Below are 14,530 nucleotides of genomic sequence, written 5' to 3'. Positions count from 1 at the left end.
TACCATGGAGTTTAATAATTTCTCTGCAATATAACTCTGCTAGACGATCTAGAGATTCTGTCTTACGAATCGGTAAGAAATGTGCTGATTTAGTTAACCGATCGACAATCACCCAGATTGAATCATGTCTCCTCTGGGTCCTTGGTAACCCCGTGACAAAATCCATAGTGACATGCTCCCACTTCCATTCTGGCACTACAATCTTCTGAAGTAACTCGGCGGTCTCCCTGTGTTCTGCTTAATTTGTTGGCAAACTAGACATTGAGCTACAAAGTCTGCAATATCTCTTTTCATACCTTTCCACCAATATGATCGCTCAAGTCTTGATACATTCGTGTACCACCGGGGTGAACTGCAAATCTCGATCGGTGGGCTTCTCGAAGGAGATCCTCATAGGATGTACCTCAGGACGCATAACTTACTTCGAAGAAGAGATCCATCCATATCACGTGTCTCGTCTGGGCCTAACTTCAACTCACTAACTATAGATCTAAGATACTGGTCTTCCATTTGACTTTCCTTAATCTGCTCCACCAATGGGGACTGTGCGATCAAGGAGACCAGTATACCACGCTGTGTTTGCCCTACTTCAGTTAAATCTAACTCTGAAAACTGTCTGACTAGATCTGTAACTGCCACCCTGTGAGTTGCCAATACTCCTCTAGACTTCCTGCTCAATGCATCTGCAACTACATTAGCTTTTCCAGGATGGTAGTTGATAGTGCAGTCATAGTCTTTCAGAAACTCCATCCACCTTCTCTGTCGAAGGTTTAACTCTTTCTGAGTGAAAAGATATTTCAGACTCTTGTGATCGGTGAATATCTCAAAGGTAATACCGTAGAGATAATGTCTCCAAATTTTAAGGGCAAACATGATGGATGCTAATTCTAAATCATGTACGGGATAATTTTTCTCATGATCTTTTAGCTGACGAGAAGCATAAGCTACTACTCTATCATACTGCATCAAAACTGCCCCTAATCCTTGAATAGATGCATCCGTGTAAAGAATGAATCCATCATCTCCAGAGGGAATAACTAATACTGGAGCACTCACCAATCTCTGCTTGAGCTCTTGGAAGCTTGCTTCACAAGCCTCAGACCAAGTAAACTTGACTCCTTTTCTAGTTAATCGAGTCAAAGGTGCAGCAATACTAGAAAATCCTTCCACAAATCTCCGATAGTACCCAGCTAATCCGAGAAAGCTACGGATTTCCTGCACTGACTTTGGTTGTTCCCATCGGTCAACTGCTTCAATCTTCTGGGGGTCTACTAAAATCCCTTTGCTAGAGATTACATGCCCTAGAAATCCCACAGAACTCAGCCAAAAAGCACATTTACTGAACTTAGCATATAAGCGTTCCTTCCGTAAAGTTTCTAAAACTATTCTGAGATGTTGTTCGTGCTCCTCTTCTGATCGCGAATATACCAGAATGTCATCAATAAAGACAATAACAAATCGGTCTAAATATTCTAAGAATACCCGGTTCATCAGATCCATAAAAGCTGCAGGAGCATTGGTAAGCCCAAACGGCATTACCAAAAACTCATAATGTCCATATCGAGTACGGAAGGCAGTCTTCTGAATATCTGTATCTCTAACTCGTAACTGGTGATAGCCTGATCTTAAATCAATTTTTGAGTACACACAGGTACCTTTAAGCTGATCAAACAAATCATCTATTCTAGGTAGAGGATACTTGTTCTTGATAGTTACAGAGTTTAACTGCCTATAATCAATACAGAGCCTCAAGGATCCATCTTTTTTCTTAACAAAGAGCACTGGAGCACCCCAAGGAGAAACACTAGGACGAATAAAACTCTTGTCTAGCAACTCCTGAAGCTGGATCTTTAGTTCCTCCAGTTCTCTTGGTGCCATCCGATATGGAGCTTTCGATATTGAAGCTGTGCTAAGAAGCAACTCAATGGCAAACTCTACCTGTCGCCGAGGTGGCAAGCCAGGAAGTTCTTCAGGAAATACGTCGGGATATTCACGTATTATGTGGACATCAGAAAGCTGGACAGAACTATCCACATTGGAACTCACTAAAGACAAGAGATACCCCTTGCATCCCCGAGCCAACAACTGCTGAGCCTGGAGAGCTGAGATAATAGATACCCCTCGATCATTGATCCCAATAAATTCCCATGATGATTGATCTAAGGGTTGAAAAGTCACCACTTTGGCTCGATAATCGACAGTGGCATGATGCTCTGACAGCCAATCCATACCCAAAATAATATCGAATTCAGTCATCTCTAGCACCTGGAGATCCACTGTAAGGATATGGCTATCGAAATTTAAAGGACAACTCTTGACCTCCTGATCTGACATCAATACTCCACCTGATGGTGTCAATACTGATAATCCATAAGGTCGAAGAGTTGGGACCCTCCTAATCTTGCATACAAACTCAGGAGAAATAAAGGAATGCGAGCTACCCGTATCTATCAATATATCCGCAGGAATACTATAAACAGAAATAATACCTCGGATAACAGATCCTCCAGCTCGCTGTGCCTCCTCACGAGTCAAAGCATAAACATGTCCCGGCTCAAGACCTGATGGTTGACCCCTCTGGATAGAAGAAGAGGGCTGACTCTGATCCTGCGAAGGCTGGTATGACTGGGTCGAAGGCTGATAAGATAATTGTGGCTGATACTGTTGGGGGTGGAGGTAGCAGTCTGCTGGGGTGGAGCTACCAAATACTGCTGAGATGGAGCCACCAAATCTGCTGAGATGGAGCTGGCAGATCTGCTGAAGTGGAGGTCTTGAGTGATACTCACTCTCCACTGGGACTGCAAATGATAGAGTTGTGGCTGGTGAGCAGACTGTGTAGGTGGGGGATTTCGTGGCTGAGGCTGCTGAGATCTCTGGGGCCTTTCTACGCCGAGACCGTGGAGGTCGTGAGGTAGGTCGAGCCTGCTGAGACCGTGATCCTCCTGCCTGATGTTGTGCCTTCAAAGTGCAATCTTTCTGCATATGTCCTGGCAGTTTACAATAAAAACATATACTCTTATCCAGTGGACATTCTGATGCCAGGTGATTTGGTGCACCACATTGAAAACACTTCACCGATATCTGGCCCCGCTGTGATGGAACTGGGCGACTAGATCCATGTGATACTTTGGCCACCTTTCGTGACCGTGAAGACTCTCTAGTCGTATCCTGACCACGAGATCGACGACCTCGACTCTGCTGTCTAGAGTGTGAGCTCTGCGAGGTCTGTCGGCTGGCTTCTCTTTCTTGAGAGACTTGCTGCTGAGTCATCTCAATAAATATGGCTCGATCAAGTGCCTCTCGATAAGTAGTAACAGGAAATCCAGACATCCTGATCCGAATATATGCTGCCAGTCCCTGTGTAAAGTGAAACATACGGTCTGAGTCCTGAGCAACCATATATGGGCAAAACTCAGCAAGTCTGCTAAATTCTGCACTATAGTCTAGCACGCTTCGGTCACCCTGCTTGAGACTCATGAATTCCTGGCGTCGAGCAACACAAAATGCTGCAGGAAAATACTGTCTCTCGAACGCCTCTCGAAAAGACTGCCAAGAGATAATCTGATCCCCAAAGACTGTCTTTTGCATCTTCCACCATGTGGATGCTTGCCCTCGAAAATGATAAGCGGCTAGCTCTACCTTCTCTGTGTCTGAACAGGACATGTATCCAAAAGTGCCCTCAATATCCTCCAACCATGTACGCGCCACCCAAGGATCGGTGCCTCCATGGAACAGCGTAAAACGATCCTTTGCTGAACTAGCAAGCAAAGGAATACGGGCCTTTTCCATAATAAACGATGCTGTAGGAATGGCTGGTACGGCTACCTGAGCTGCAACAAGATGAGGTTGTCCCTCAGTCTGACCACCGACTCCAATACTGGGACCAACCTGAGCTCCCGGTATCAACTCAGATGGGGAGATAGGAGCCTCATCCAAACCAAGATCAGTAGTAGTGGCACGCTGACATGCACGACCACGACCGCGACCACTACCACTGTCGCAACCACGACTGCGACTACGGGCACGGCTACTGCCCCAACCGCGACCACGGGCTCGTGGCATTGCCTATAAAATCAGATGAAAATTTTCAATAATCATAATCAAGATAATTAAAACAAAGAATGACCCGTAAATCCTATAGCTCAGAGATACAACTCGACTTGTATAAAAATTCCTTTGCTCGAGAAGTACATAAACTGAAAACCAAAAATCTCGAAATAAAGCCAAAACCCACGAGCAGAAAACGAAAACGCTCGATACCAATAAAATTGTCACGCCCCAGAAGAGTCCCTGCAGATAAAAATCCGACAGCATCTCCCCTGTACCGGTGACAATATGAAGCATACATACATACATCACAATATATAAACATAAACAACATATTCATCAGCCCACACGGCTGGAACATACATAAAATAGAAACAACATAACCACGAAATGTATCAATTATATATATCTATCCATAGACTACAATTACTATACAGATAAACGACATCTGTAACAAAAGTGCAAAATGTAAATACAGCGAAACAAAAGTAAAACAAACCAGAAAATCAGCACGTCGAGATCTCTGAGCAACTCTATGAAAGTCCAAAATCAACAGTAATATCAAAAGGATCCCTGTGTCTGCAAAACTGGAGACCAAGGAATGTAGCAAATTAGCCAAATGGCTAAGTGGATACTCAAGAAAGATGTGCATGAATTTAATCTTATTGAAGAAGTCAAGGAAGTAGAATAAATCATCATCTTTTGTTACAACTTTAGGATTATTCTTAAAGTTCTACATTTATACATATATATGTATAATCATCTTCTCATTATCTATAATCAGGTAAAATTTTTAGATTAGAGTTTAGGATCTTCACCTTATCATCACTTGTCATCATTAATAAAATCAATTTTTCAATCTTATTATTTAATCACTCAATTATAAGTTATCATGGTAAGATCAACATGTATATCAATAGTCTGAATCTGATAAATCAACTAAAAAGTGAATCACTGGAGCCAATATCATCAGAGTGAAATATCATATGGATAGGCTAAAAGCCTCCTAAGAGTATAAACTGTCGCATACGTCATCTGACGTACGGGCTATCAGCCCTCACCGGTGGAAGACATAATAAACACTGACCGAGGGCTACATCACGCCAACACGCCTCGGGTGTACGGTCAGATACTCTGGACCGCGGCCGCCGCACTACCACAATAACATGTGGGCGGTCCAGTACTCTAATATAGAGCTCTGGTATAAAGCTAGGCTCATAGTCTTCACTTTTTAATTCTTCATTTACTATCTTTATTAATTCACTGTTATGATTATATTCTCTTTTCATATTGAATGGTCAATCGAGGTAATATTTTCGGATCAAGTCTATTAATTTATCATTATAGGGTCCACAGATAAAAAGCTACAAGTATCAACAGATAGAGTATCAAAAGCATGAAATATGTAAGGTCAAGCAAGTCAAAAGAGACAAGGTATCAACAGAAGATAAATTTAGAATATTTCTTTAATTTTAAAAACAACCCTTCCCATATCAATCCCAATATGAACCCACATATGAACAAGAAATAATATCAATTATTTACCCTCCAATAATTTTAATATTTTAACCCATTTCGCTATTTCTAATATCAGTTTAATCCCCATTTTGAAAACAATAATACAACATATACATATTCCAATTTATATATTTATTCATGCACAAGGAAATAGACAAGAGTAGATGTATCCACCTTATATACAGCAAAAATCTCCGAGTATCGGCAGGTCACCGTGCTCCACTCGAGCTCGGATCTACAAACACAATATCAAACATAACTTAAATAATCAAAATACTATCTAATAATAATAATGACCTAAAATCTACACATTAACTCTGATTCAAAATCAGTGAATTATTTTGATCTCGATACCTCGTACTACTTCGCATTCCTAAATACAACATCTGTTATAATCTAAATAACCCTTCTAACTACACATCAATTTAACCAAAAGCAACCTAAAATATACCTTCTAAGGGTTTTGTGTGGCTGCTGGAAATGAGGACAGCAACTAGGGTTGCTTTCCCTTTGTCGTTGGCCACCTCAACTAGCTCCGGCGAGCTCCGGCGAACTCCAACGGTACTGCCAAGAATAGGGCAGCAGCTAGGGCTGCTGTTGGAGGAAACAAAATGCAGCAAAAAATGCTGCTGTTGGTGGGGAAAAAGGAGAGAGCAACTAGGGTTTTGTTTCCTCTCTTCTTCCGGTGGTTTGGCGAGCTCCGGCGAACTCCGAGGAGCTCCAACAGTGCTGCCGAGAAGCAGAGAAGAGGAAGCAAAGGAGAAAACAGTGCTCTGCCCTTGCTGGAGGAGGAGAAGAGGTGCGAGAGGAGAAAACGAGGGCTGCTTGAGAAGAAGAACGGGAGAAAAAAATCTGCCGTTTGTCGCCGCTAGAGAAGAAAACGAAGAAGAAGAGAGGGGTTTTGAGGCTTCGGTGGGGAAGAGAAAAGGGAAAAGGAAAAAGGGGGGTGTGGGGGAGAGCAGTGCACGTGGGTGAGTGGACATGGGTGTTTTTGGTTTTTTTTTTTTTTTTTTTTTTTTTCTCACACTTAACAGTCAAACGGCAACAGGGAAATTAAATGACAGTTTGCGGCGGTTTGTTGTGGGAGAAAAAGGAAATAGCAGCAACTCACGACGAGAAATAGGAAAGGCCGACGGGGCCGAGGGTTCTTCGCGGCAGCTGGACATTTCAATGAATAGAGGCAGTCGGCGGGGACGTTCGCTAGCCATTCGTGTGAAGATGTATGTAAATCAATATAAATCAATCTATTTATCTTGGAACTCTCACTTCACATGTGAATCAATATAAATCAATTTATTTATCTTGAAACTCTTAATATGAGACTAAAATCTCATTTACAATAAAACTTCATATCTCTTTCACCTCTTCTCCATTCACAAATCTCCAACAAAAACCACACAGTCCCATCCCCATTGTCATCTTTGGTGGAACCCATTAACATCTAACCAAATATCCAACATCTGAAATGGAAATAAGAAAGAAAAGGGGCTCAAATCACGAAATAAATTTAAAAAAAAAAACAAATAAGGAAGAACAAGAAGAGGAGAGAAAAATGGATATTGTAGCAGCCGAGTTGGATATCGTACACCATTCGAGGAAAAACTAGTTACAGATAATTAAACCATCTGGAACTTGTTATAGGACACCTTAAGCTGTAAAAGATAATGTTACAAAATGGCAAGCAAAGACAATTGGCATTCGCCTATACAGGGACTCTCTAGCCTAGACAATTCATAAAATTGTTCTTGTGTGCAACTTACAAGATAAATTCTGGAATTCGTCCTAAAATCGACATAACACAAAACTGCCCGTATTTGCACTATGCTTCTTACTACCATCAACACAGCGTCCAAACATAAGTTCATCCTACACAGGGAGGCCTCATGTCCAGAAAAATACAATTGAGTAGCAAATACAATTGAGTAGCAAAGGGTGCCATGCTGATGAGCAGGTATCGGTTTGACTACTGGATCCACGTGAAGTCGAGGCAATACTGAAACATATCAACCTACATTCAGTTTATTGTCAATGGCCATTAGTGATGCTCTCTTGCGCGTGTTTTCTTTGCTGGTAGATAGCCTTCCAGCGAGCTATCTCCTCTCTGAAAACGCATAAAAATGATTGATAATCATAATGCATATATAAGATGCATGAGAACAATCTAGTAAGTCAATGCAGATTAACATAATATATTTAAAAATATAAGAACGGAATTGAGTGAGACAATCAGGAATAATTTAGCATCTGAGTAATGAATATATCCGAAGGATTTATGGGCCAAGGATTGACTTGAAACAATGGAGATGAGGCTTTCAGAGAGAGAGAAAAAGCCCACGGACTTCTTCGCCATCTTGGAAAAAAAACAATTATGTTGTCTGAGGAATATGATTAAGCATATAAAGATGTGTATGAGTATCTGAGAAAGCATACTAAACAATTATATATACTATAACTACTCTCTTCAGGAAAATTTCTCTCATCTAGTAAACATACAGGTAGGACAGCAGATTGTCAGTTTTAAAATGAAAATGATTGCTTTAAGAACTAGTTAATGCACTTGAATGTGCAAATGTAGTCTATCTCAATGAATGTCAACATAGAACTTAAGATTAAAGTGGCATGCTTCATGTGCGTGCCACATTAATCTTAAATTGCTTTACTGGTTTACCTTCTTTTTCGACACACATTTTTAGACATAATAATTCCATTATTTCATGTGATAGTTGATTAGCATACAAGGGCAAGGCTGCAGTTCATGATCAATCAACCATGACTAGAAAGGAAAAAAAAAAATCTGATAAAATACAAGGGATAGTAACAACTAACCTAAGACAATGTCCAATTGAATTGTAATAAAGAAGGCCAACAATCTTGCGCTTCCCATTATTGCTGCGTAGCCCACCACGCTTGACAACTGGCAACTGCTTAATTCCCTTAGCCTCCATAAGCTGCTTTGCAGTTGTCAAATCTGTGTCAGGAAAGCAGGTTATCAACCCAGTTTCTCTATCCCGATGCTGAATCGCTCTACTAAGGCAGGATGAAACTGTGTAAACGTTCGCCTGCAAAATGATTCACAATTTATCATTCAATGAAAAAAGAGAGGATATTTTTCTAAAATGTTGTTAGCTCTTATTATAAAAATGGAGATTATCTATTGCCATTGAAATAAGCCAAGTTGGGAATCAATAAGTTAACTAGAGCATGACAAGTACTTAGGCAATGCCAGGTCAACTTGATGATTACCGAGATTATGCTTACATAAATTGCTCAAAGATAACATCATAAATCCTAGAGTGCTTACATCTGAGATTTGTGTCTCTCCTCTGGGAGTACTAGGAAGTTCTCCACTTGTTTCAAATCCTTTCCTCTGAATGTCACCAAGTGTAAGAATACCTTCAAGAAAGTCTTCATGGTCGATGATAAGAACACAAGTTTGTTGATTATCATGCATAAGTTCAATGGCATTCTTTAGTATAGTGGTTGGATGAACTTTAACATAGGTCTTTGACATGGCTAAAGAAACCTGGAGGTGGTAAAAAAATGTCTATGTGAAGTCCAACAAATTAAGAAACACTAGTCGTTTTAGTAAGATGGTTCCCTCATCACATTAGCCCCTGCCACTAAATTCATACCTTAAGATCATCCAGAAGCACCTCATCGTTGATGGTTCCAAAGTGATGAATGTCAGCTTCCAATTGAGAAAGTTCAAGATCATCACCATCAAGTTGCCTCAAGATGTCTTGAGTAGATAAAGAAGAATATCCACGTCTAGGAGACTTTGCATCTTCATTGTCCTTTGACTGGTTTGCTACAGAAGGAACCCATATAGCTAAACCAACTGCACCCTATTTAGAATTACATATACTTAATGCTAAGAACTAAGTGTATCAAAGTTATACTTGATGGAGCAATGGATATTGTAATTATAAAAGAGCAGTCCGGTACACGAAACTCCCGCTAGTGCAAGGTTGGACCACATTAGATCTATTGTACATAGCTTTATCTTGCATTTTGCAAGAGGTTATTTCCGCGGCTCGAACCCGTGACCTCAAGGTCACATAGCAGCAACTTTACCGTTATGCCAAGGCTCCTCTTCAATAGATATTGTAATTATGAACCTAAAAAATTAGAAGAAGCAACAGCAATTATGTGTGGACTATAATTGCCAACTTGCTCAAAAAGCTGCAACAACTAATTAACCTCCGACCTTCTGCAGAAAGAGAAACATGTTGGGTAGTATGATAACGTTTATTAACCATAAGAAACTAAATTTGATGAAAGAAATTATATCTTAAGAAAACAATGGGCACATGATATAATAAATTAGTGACAATACACCTACACATGTAAAAAAACTATTTGAGATTGAAAAAAAACATGGAAAAGAAATATGAGAGGAACATGAGAAGAAACAACAAAAACTAGAATACAGAAAATAATACAAGCTATAAAAAAAACTTGATTAAAAAAACAATATCTCATTTACTAGCATCTGGGTTAAAATAAATTCTGTGAATTTACCATGAGGGGGAGCAATATTCTGTAGTCCTTTGTCAGCTCAAAGAGCAAGAGTACCGATGTCAGTGGAACCGAACAAACTGAAGCCAGTGTAGCAGCCATTCCAACCTGTATGATATCAATTTTAAATTGTTTGTAGGAAATATGAATTTCCATGCAATTTTAAAGAACATGACAGCACCTACTAGTGCATAAGCCTGAGGCTGTGCAACAGCACCATTTCCTGGAATTGCTGAATTTATGAGTTCTGCAGCTGAGCCTCCAAAAACAGCACCAAGGGCAGCACCGATCATCAAGCTTGGAGCATAAAGACCACCTACAAGTCCAGAACCCTTGCAAAGAGCAGTAGCTACTACTTTTGCTGCAACTAGTTGAGTTAAAAGCCATATTCCTGGTGCTGAAGCACTCTGTCCTGTATGCAAGATTTCTTCAACATTTGTAAAACCCCAGTATAGAATTCCAGGATATTTGAGAGCTATTATGCCTGCTCCTAAACCACCTAAAGCAGGCAACATAACAGCTGGAAGAGCAAACTGGTCCTTTATAAACTCAAAAGTCTTTGTGAACCAAACTACCAAGCGAGAGAAAGCCACACTCACTGCCCCACAAAGCATGCCCAGGATGAGATATAGTGGTAGTTCTGCACAGGAAAAAAAAAAGGTAAAATTTTAGCACTGAAATAGGGTTACAAAACCTTATGAACTTTGTCTCCAAGCAATCAATTTAATCAAAACTATCAAAATGCATTCTTCCTCAAAAGACTCAATTGATATCCAAGTACCATTCAACAAGTCTTACAGGGAAAGTAATATGAACCCTTACTAAAAACTTCAAGCTCAAATATACGCAATAATTTTTAGCACAAGCAGCATCAAGAGGAGAAACAAAACAAGCCTAGATTGCAATAACACTAAAGATAAAGGATAATAACAAAATTAATTCTTCTTTTTTTAAAAAAAAAGAGAACAATATCATAAACATACTTTTTGAAATTCTCCCGAACATACTGAGAAGTAATTGAGGAGCATGCCTGTCCTAAGGACTTGTTATACTATTGCAGTTATGTAATATCTAATGGACACCTGGAATATAGTACTCCAAAACTACAGTTCGTTAATTTGTTGTATTTACAAATAAATATTAGCAGAAACAAGAAGAAAAGGTCTATAACTTTGAAACCACTTGATTTTTTCTAACAAAACCTGTTTTTGTCTTGTGGGCTAGAGGCTGGTAGAATTATGTTGTTTGTGCCTTTTTATAAAACCTGAATTCTGCCCTCATTAACATTCAGAATTCCAACTAAAACACCAAACAGATCACATGTAGAACTACTAAGATACTACATCAAACATAAAGAAATTGTGATGAGAACAGATTTGACTAATGAGGGCATTGTGGTGAAAGAGTAGATGTGGATCCATTTGTCAAGCTATGTCATTCTATTTGTAAGAGGATGCATTGCTCTTGCTAAAAGTTTCGAGTGGCCAAATACATGAGAGAAAGAGCAATGGATCAAACAGATGGACATAATATACTCCAACATGCCAATATTCTTAATTTTTCATTTTCATTAACCAAATGCAATTAGAATGAAACTAGATTACCCAGATATTAGATCAAATTAATATGGTCATAACATCAAAGTGACCAGACCTTCCTACTGCCACTCTGGTTACCAATTAATAGCTATGTCACAAATGCAAACTTTTGACCTTCCACAAGAATAACTGACGTCTCCATAACAACAACAAAATTTTTGATAACTACCTAGCAACATCAAACAGGCCTTGAATAAGATAAAATACCAGCAGCAGATTTCAGTTCATATGCCGGCACAATAAAAGCTGGCTTCTCTCCAAGCAAAACATTTGACACTGTAGATGAAATAACTGATGCCAATATGATCATAGCAGTGGTAAATGGAGGTGAGTTTTCTGCTCGAAGTGGCCTCAGTACAGTTTCAATGGCGAAAAAACATCCAGCAACAGCAGCATTGAAACCTGAATATACACAAAAATGTCAAGTGTATTTCCATATTTTCAGCAATATAACAAATGATTCAGAAGGAAAGCAGAATGCAGATATGTAGCCATATAGGAACTAGGGACAATAAGTTGAAGATAGAATGATCCAAGCAAATAGTTAATCTTGATGCAGTCTTCTTCCTATTTTTACTCTCCAACTTAGAAGTGTCTGCTTTGTCGTTTTTTCCAGTTTTATAACAAAGATTGGATCTTCAACAATGACGAGAATGATTAGACACACCACATAAAATAACTCCAAAATTTATAATCTGCACCTGAAGCAATTCCAGCAGCAGCACCAGCTGCAACAAGCGCAATCCTCCTTTCTCTATTGTTCTCCATCATTTCTGAACACCCATTTGCACATGACTTACCAATATCTACACTGGGTCCCTCAGGTCCTAAAGAACAACCAGTACCCAGAGTAACAGCAGCCTGGATGGCCTTTATTGTTGGAAATATAGCTGCCAGCAAGTCAAGACCTTGTCTTTGTGATGATCTTGACTGGTTTATCTGGTCAAAGATTTCAAGAAGACCATGCATCATTCCAACGACAACCCCTCCTGTTACTGGAATCAGCAGTATCCTATGCCAGGTATCAGCCAACCTTTGTAGGCGAAGCCAAGCAGCACCCTCATTTGGGGTACCTGCCCATGCCCATTCATGTATCACATGTACCTATTCAAAGAAGCATTACTTCAGCAACTTCAGATATTAGAATTTTATTAAAAGTATTTAGCACAATCTAATTACTAGTGGTATAACCTTACAAGGAGCTCAATGCAGGGACAAAACTAATGTAGATGATCTCAAATAGTTTGGACAAACATAACTTGATTATGACCTTCAGGGGGAGCTAAGAACCCTAACCAATATTAACATCAAGGTTTCTCTTTCCAAGACAAATTTTAAGATATCTCTGGAAAAAAAAACATTAATTACTGATTTAGTCTGAGTGTGCATGCAGTCTAAGAGGAATGCAGAATACTGCATGCTTCGAGAATTAGTGATGAATTATCAACCACAAGAATATAATGCTTCCTTCTGGATTAATGATTTCCTTAGAGATATTGTTTCCTAGATAAATTTCATATTTTTGTACTTTTGTAACCCAATTAGATAGCAATAATAAGTTTCATGTTAAACTAGGATTGGTATCAAAGTTCACTTGTAGAGGTAGGCCTATCGAGCAACAGTCAATCAGATATAGCATGGTAGTTTCGATTAATTCTTCCAATTATTTTGATCTTTGATTAACATTTTACAAAATACTGTTTTCAGACGCATCATATAACCAAAAAAATGTCATAAAACACGGATCCATGACACGGGAATAAAAATGCTAAAGAGAAAAGTCGTCGCTCATCAGCGTTCGGGACTAACGGTTTGTCATTCAAAAATTAGTAGGGTGACGGAAAGTCAAGTACTCACCCCTCGATTAAATGCGGCAACACAAATACCAGTGGCGAGACCAAGAAGGCACCCTATGAGCAGCAGCGCCCACTCAGGAGGCGCCCCGTCCCCGAGGGCGTCGTGCGACCTTCCATCTGATCGCGGTGACAAGCCGCTCCGGTCCACATTCCGCCGACTCAGGTTCCGGTTAGAGAGCCCCCGATCCAGGTGCCGAAGAAGATCTCCAATCCCACTCTTCTTCCCCGATGCCGGACTCCCCGTGCCTCCTGCCGACGTCCCCAACAAATCTGGGCCCTGAGATTCCAGATCCAGGCCGGTCGACAAAGGGGGAGGACGGAGGAGGGATTTGTGATCATCGAGCTCGAACTCACCACCTGGCATCGTCGCCGGCCAGGTCGAAGAACCCTAAATCTTCATTGACGGGATTCAGACGTAGAATCAGAATCCTAAGGAGGAGATCTGCTTTCGCGAGAGACGGGAAGAATGGGAGCGACGATCTGGTTCGCTCTCGCTCTGGCTCCGCGAATTTTCTTAGACAACGAAGAAAAGGCAGAAAGGAACAGAGAGAAACCAGCGAGCCGCAACGAAAACGAGTGGGTATATATAGTTCACACTTGTATATTTAAAAATAAGGGTTAAAAACACGGGTAAACGGAACAAGGGTGGCCGATCACTTTCGTTATGTCGGCCACTATGGCCCCGCATTTGATAGCAACCATCGGATGGGAACAATCACGTTGGGATTTACACATCGAACGGTTCACAATCTACCACATCTACGCGTTCGTTTGGCACGCACCCACTGCAAAGTCGCGATGCCAAGACGACTCCTCGCCAGTGCGCTACAACGGGCAGCACCGCGTTGTACACGTGTCGTCAATCTCGTGGTACTTTAGATATGCGGGAACTAAGTCGTACCAATCACGGCGGCGATTGGGTGTTCGGAAGCCAACAGCAAAATAGGAAAAACTACGAATTGAAAGATGCCACTTATTGAGATAATATTCGCT

At 40.4% G+C, this 14,530-nt stretch overlaps 2 protein-coding genes across 2 annotated transcripts; both read right to left on the bottom strand.

Annotated features, from left to right (window-relative positions):
- Positions 1-390: 390 nt before the first annotated feature.
- Positions 391-6,566, bottom strand: LOC122044835. Its single transcript, XM_042604960.1, has 5 exons — positions 6,017-6,566; positions 5,740-5,800; positions 1,656-4,065; positions 901-1,505; positions 391-780 (listed from the first exon to the last, which is right to left on the bottom strand). Exons 3-5 carry the CDS (start codon positions 4,060-4,062, stop codon positions 391-393), a joined length of 3,402 nt encoding a protein of 1,133 aa, XP_042460894.1. The 5' UTR covers positions 4,063-4,065; positions 5,740-5,800; positions 6,017-6,566.
- A 543-nt stretch (positions 6,567-7,109) lies between these two features.
- Positions 7,110-14,091, bottom strand: LOC121990243 (chloride channel protein CLC-f-like). The gene is made up of 9 exons (XM_042544420.1): positions 13,539-14,091; positions 12,383-12,785; positions 11,889-12,083; positions 10,269-10,723; positions 10,087-10,191; positions 9,198-9,410; positions 8,867-9,088; positions 8,392-8,624; positions 7,110-7,666 (listed from the first exon to the last, which is right to left on the bottom strand). The coding sequence occupies exons 1-9, from the start codon at positions 13,899-13,901 to the stop codon at positions 7,591-7,593; spliced, it is 2,265 nt and encodes a 754-aa protein (XP_042400354.1). The 5' UTR covers positions 13,902-14,091; the 3' UTR covers positions 7,110-7,590.
- Positions 14,092-14,530: the final 439 nt, after the last annotated feature.

The sequence above is a fragment of the Zingiber officinale genome, chromosome 1B (genome assembly GCF_018446385.1).
Source record: "Zingiber officinale cultivar Zhangliang chromosome 1B, Zo_v1.1, whole genome shotgun sequence".
In the NCBI taxonomy this organism is placed as follows: Eukaryota; Viridiplantae; Streptophyta; class Magnoliopsida; order Zingiberales; family Zingiberaceae; genus Zingiber; species Zingiber officinale.
This window is presented reverse-complemented; position numbering and strand designations above follow the sequence as displayed.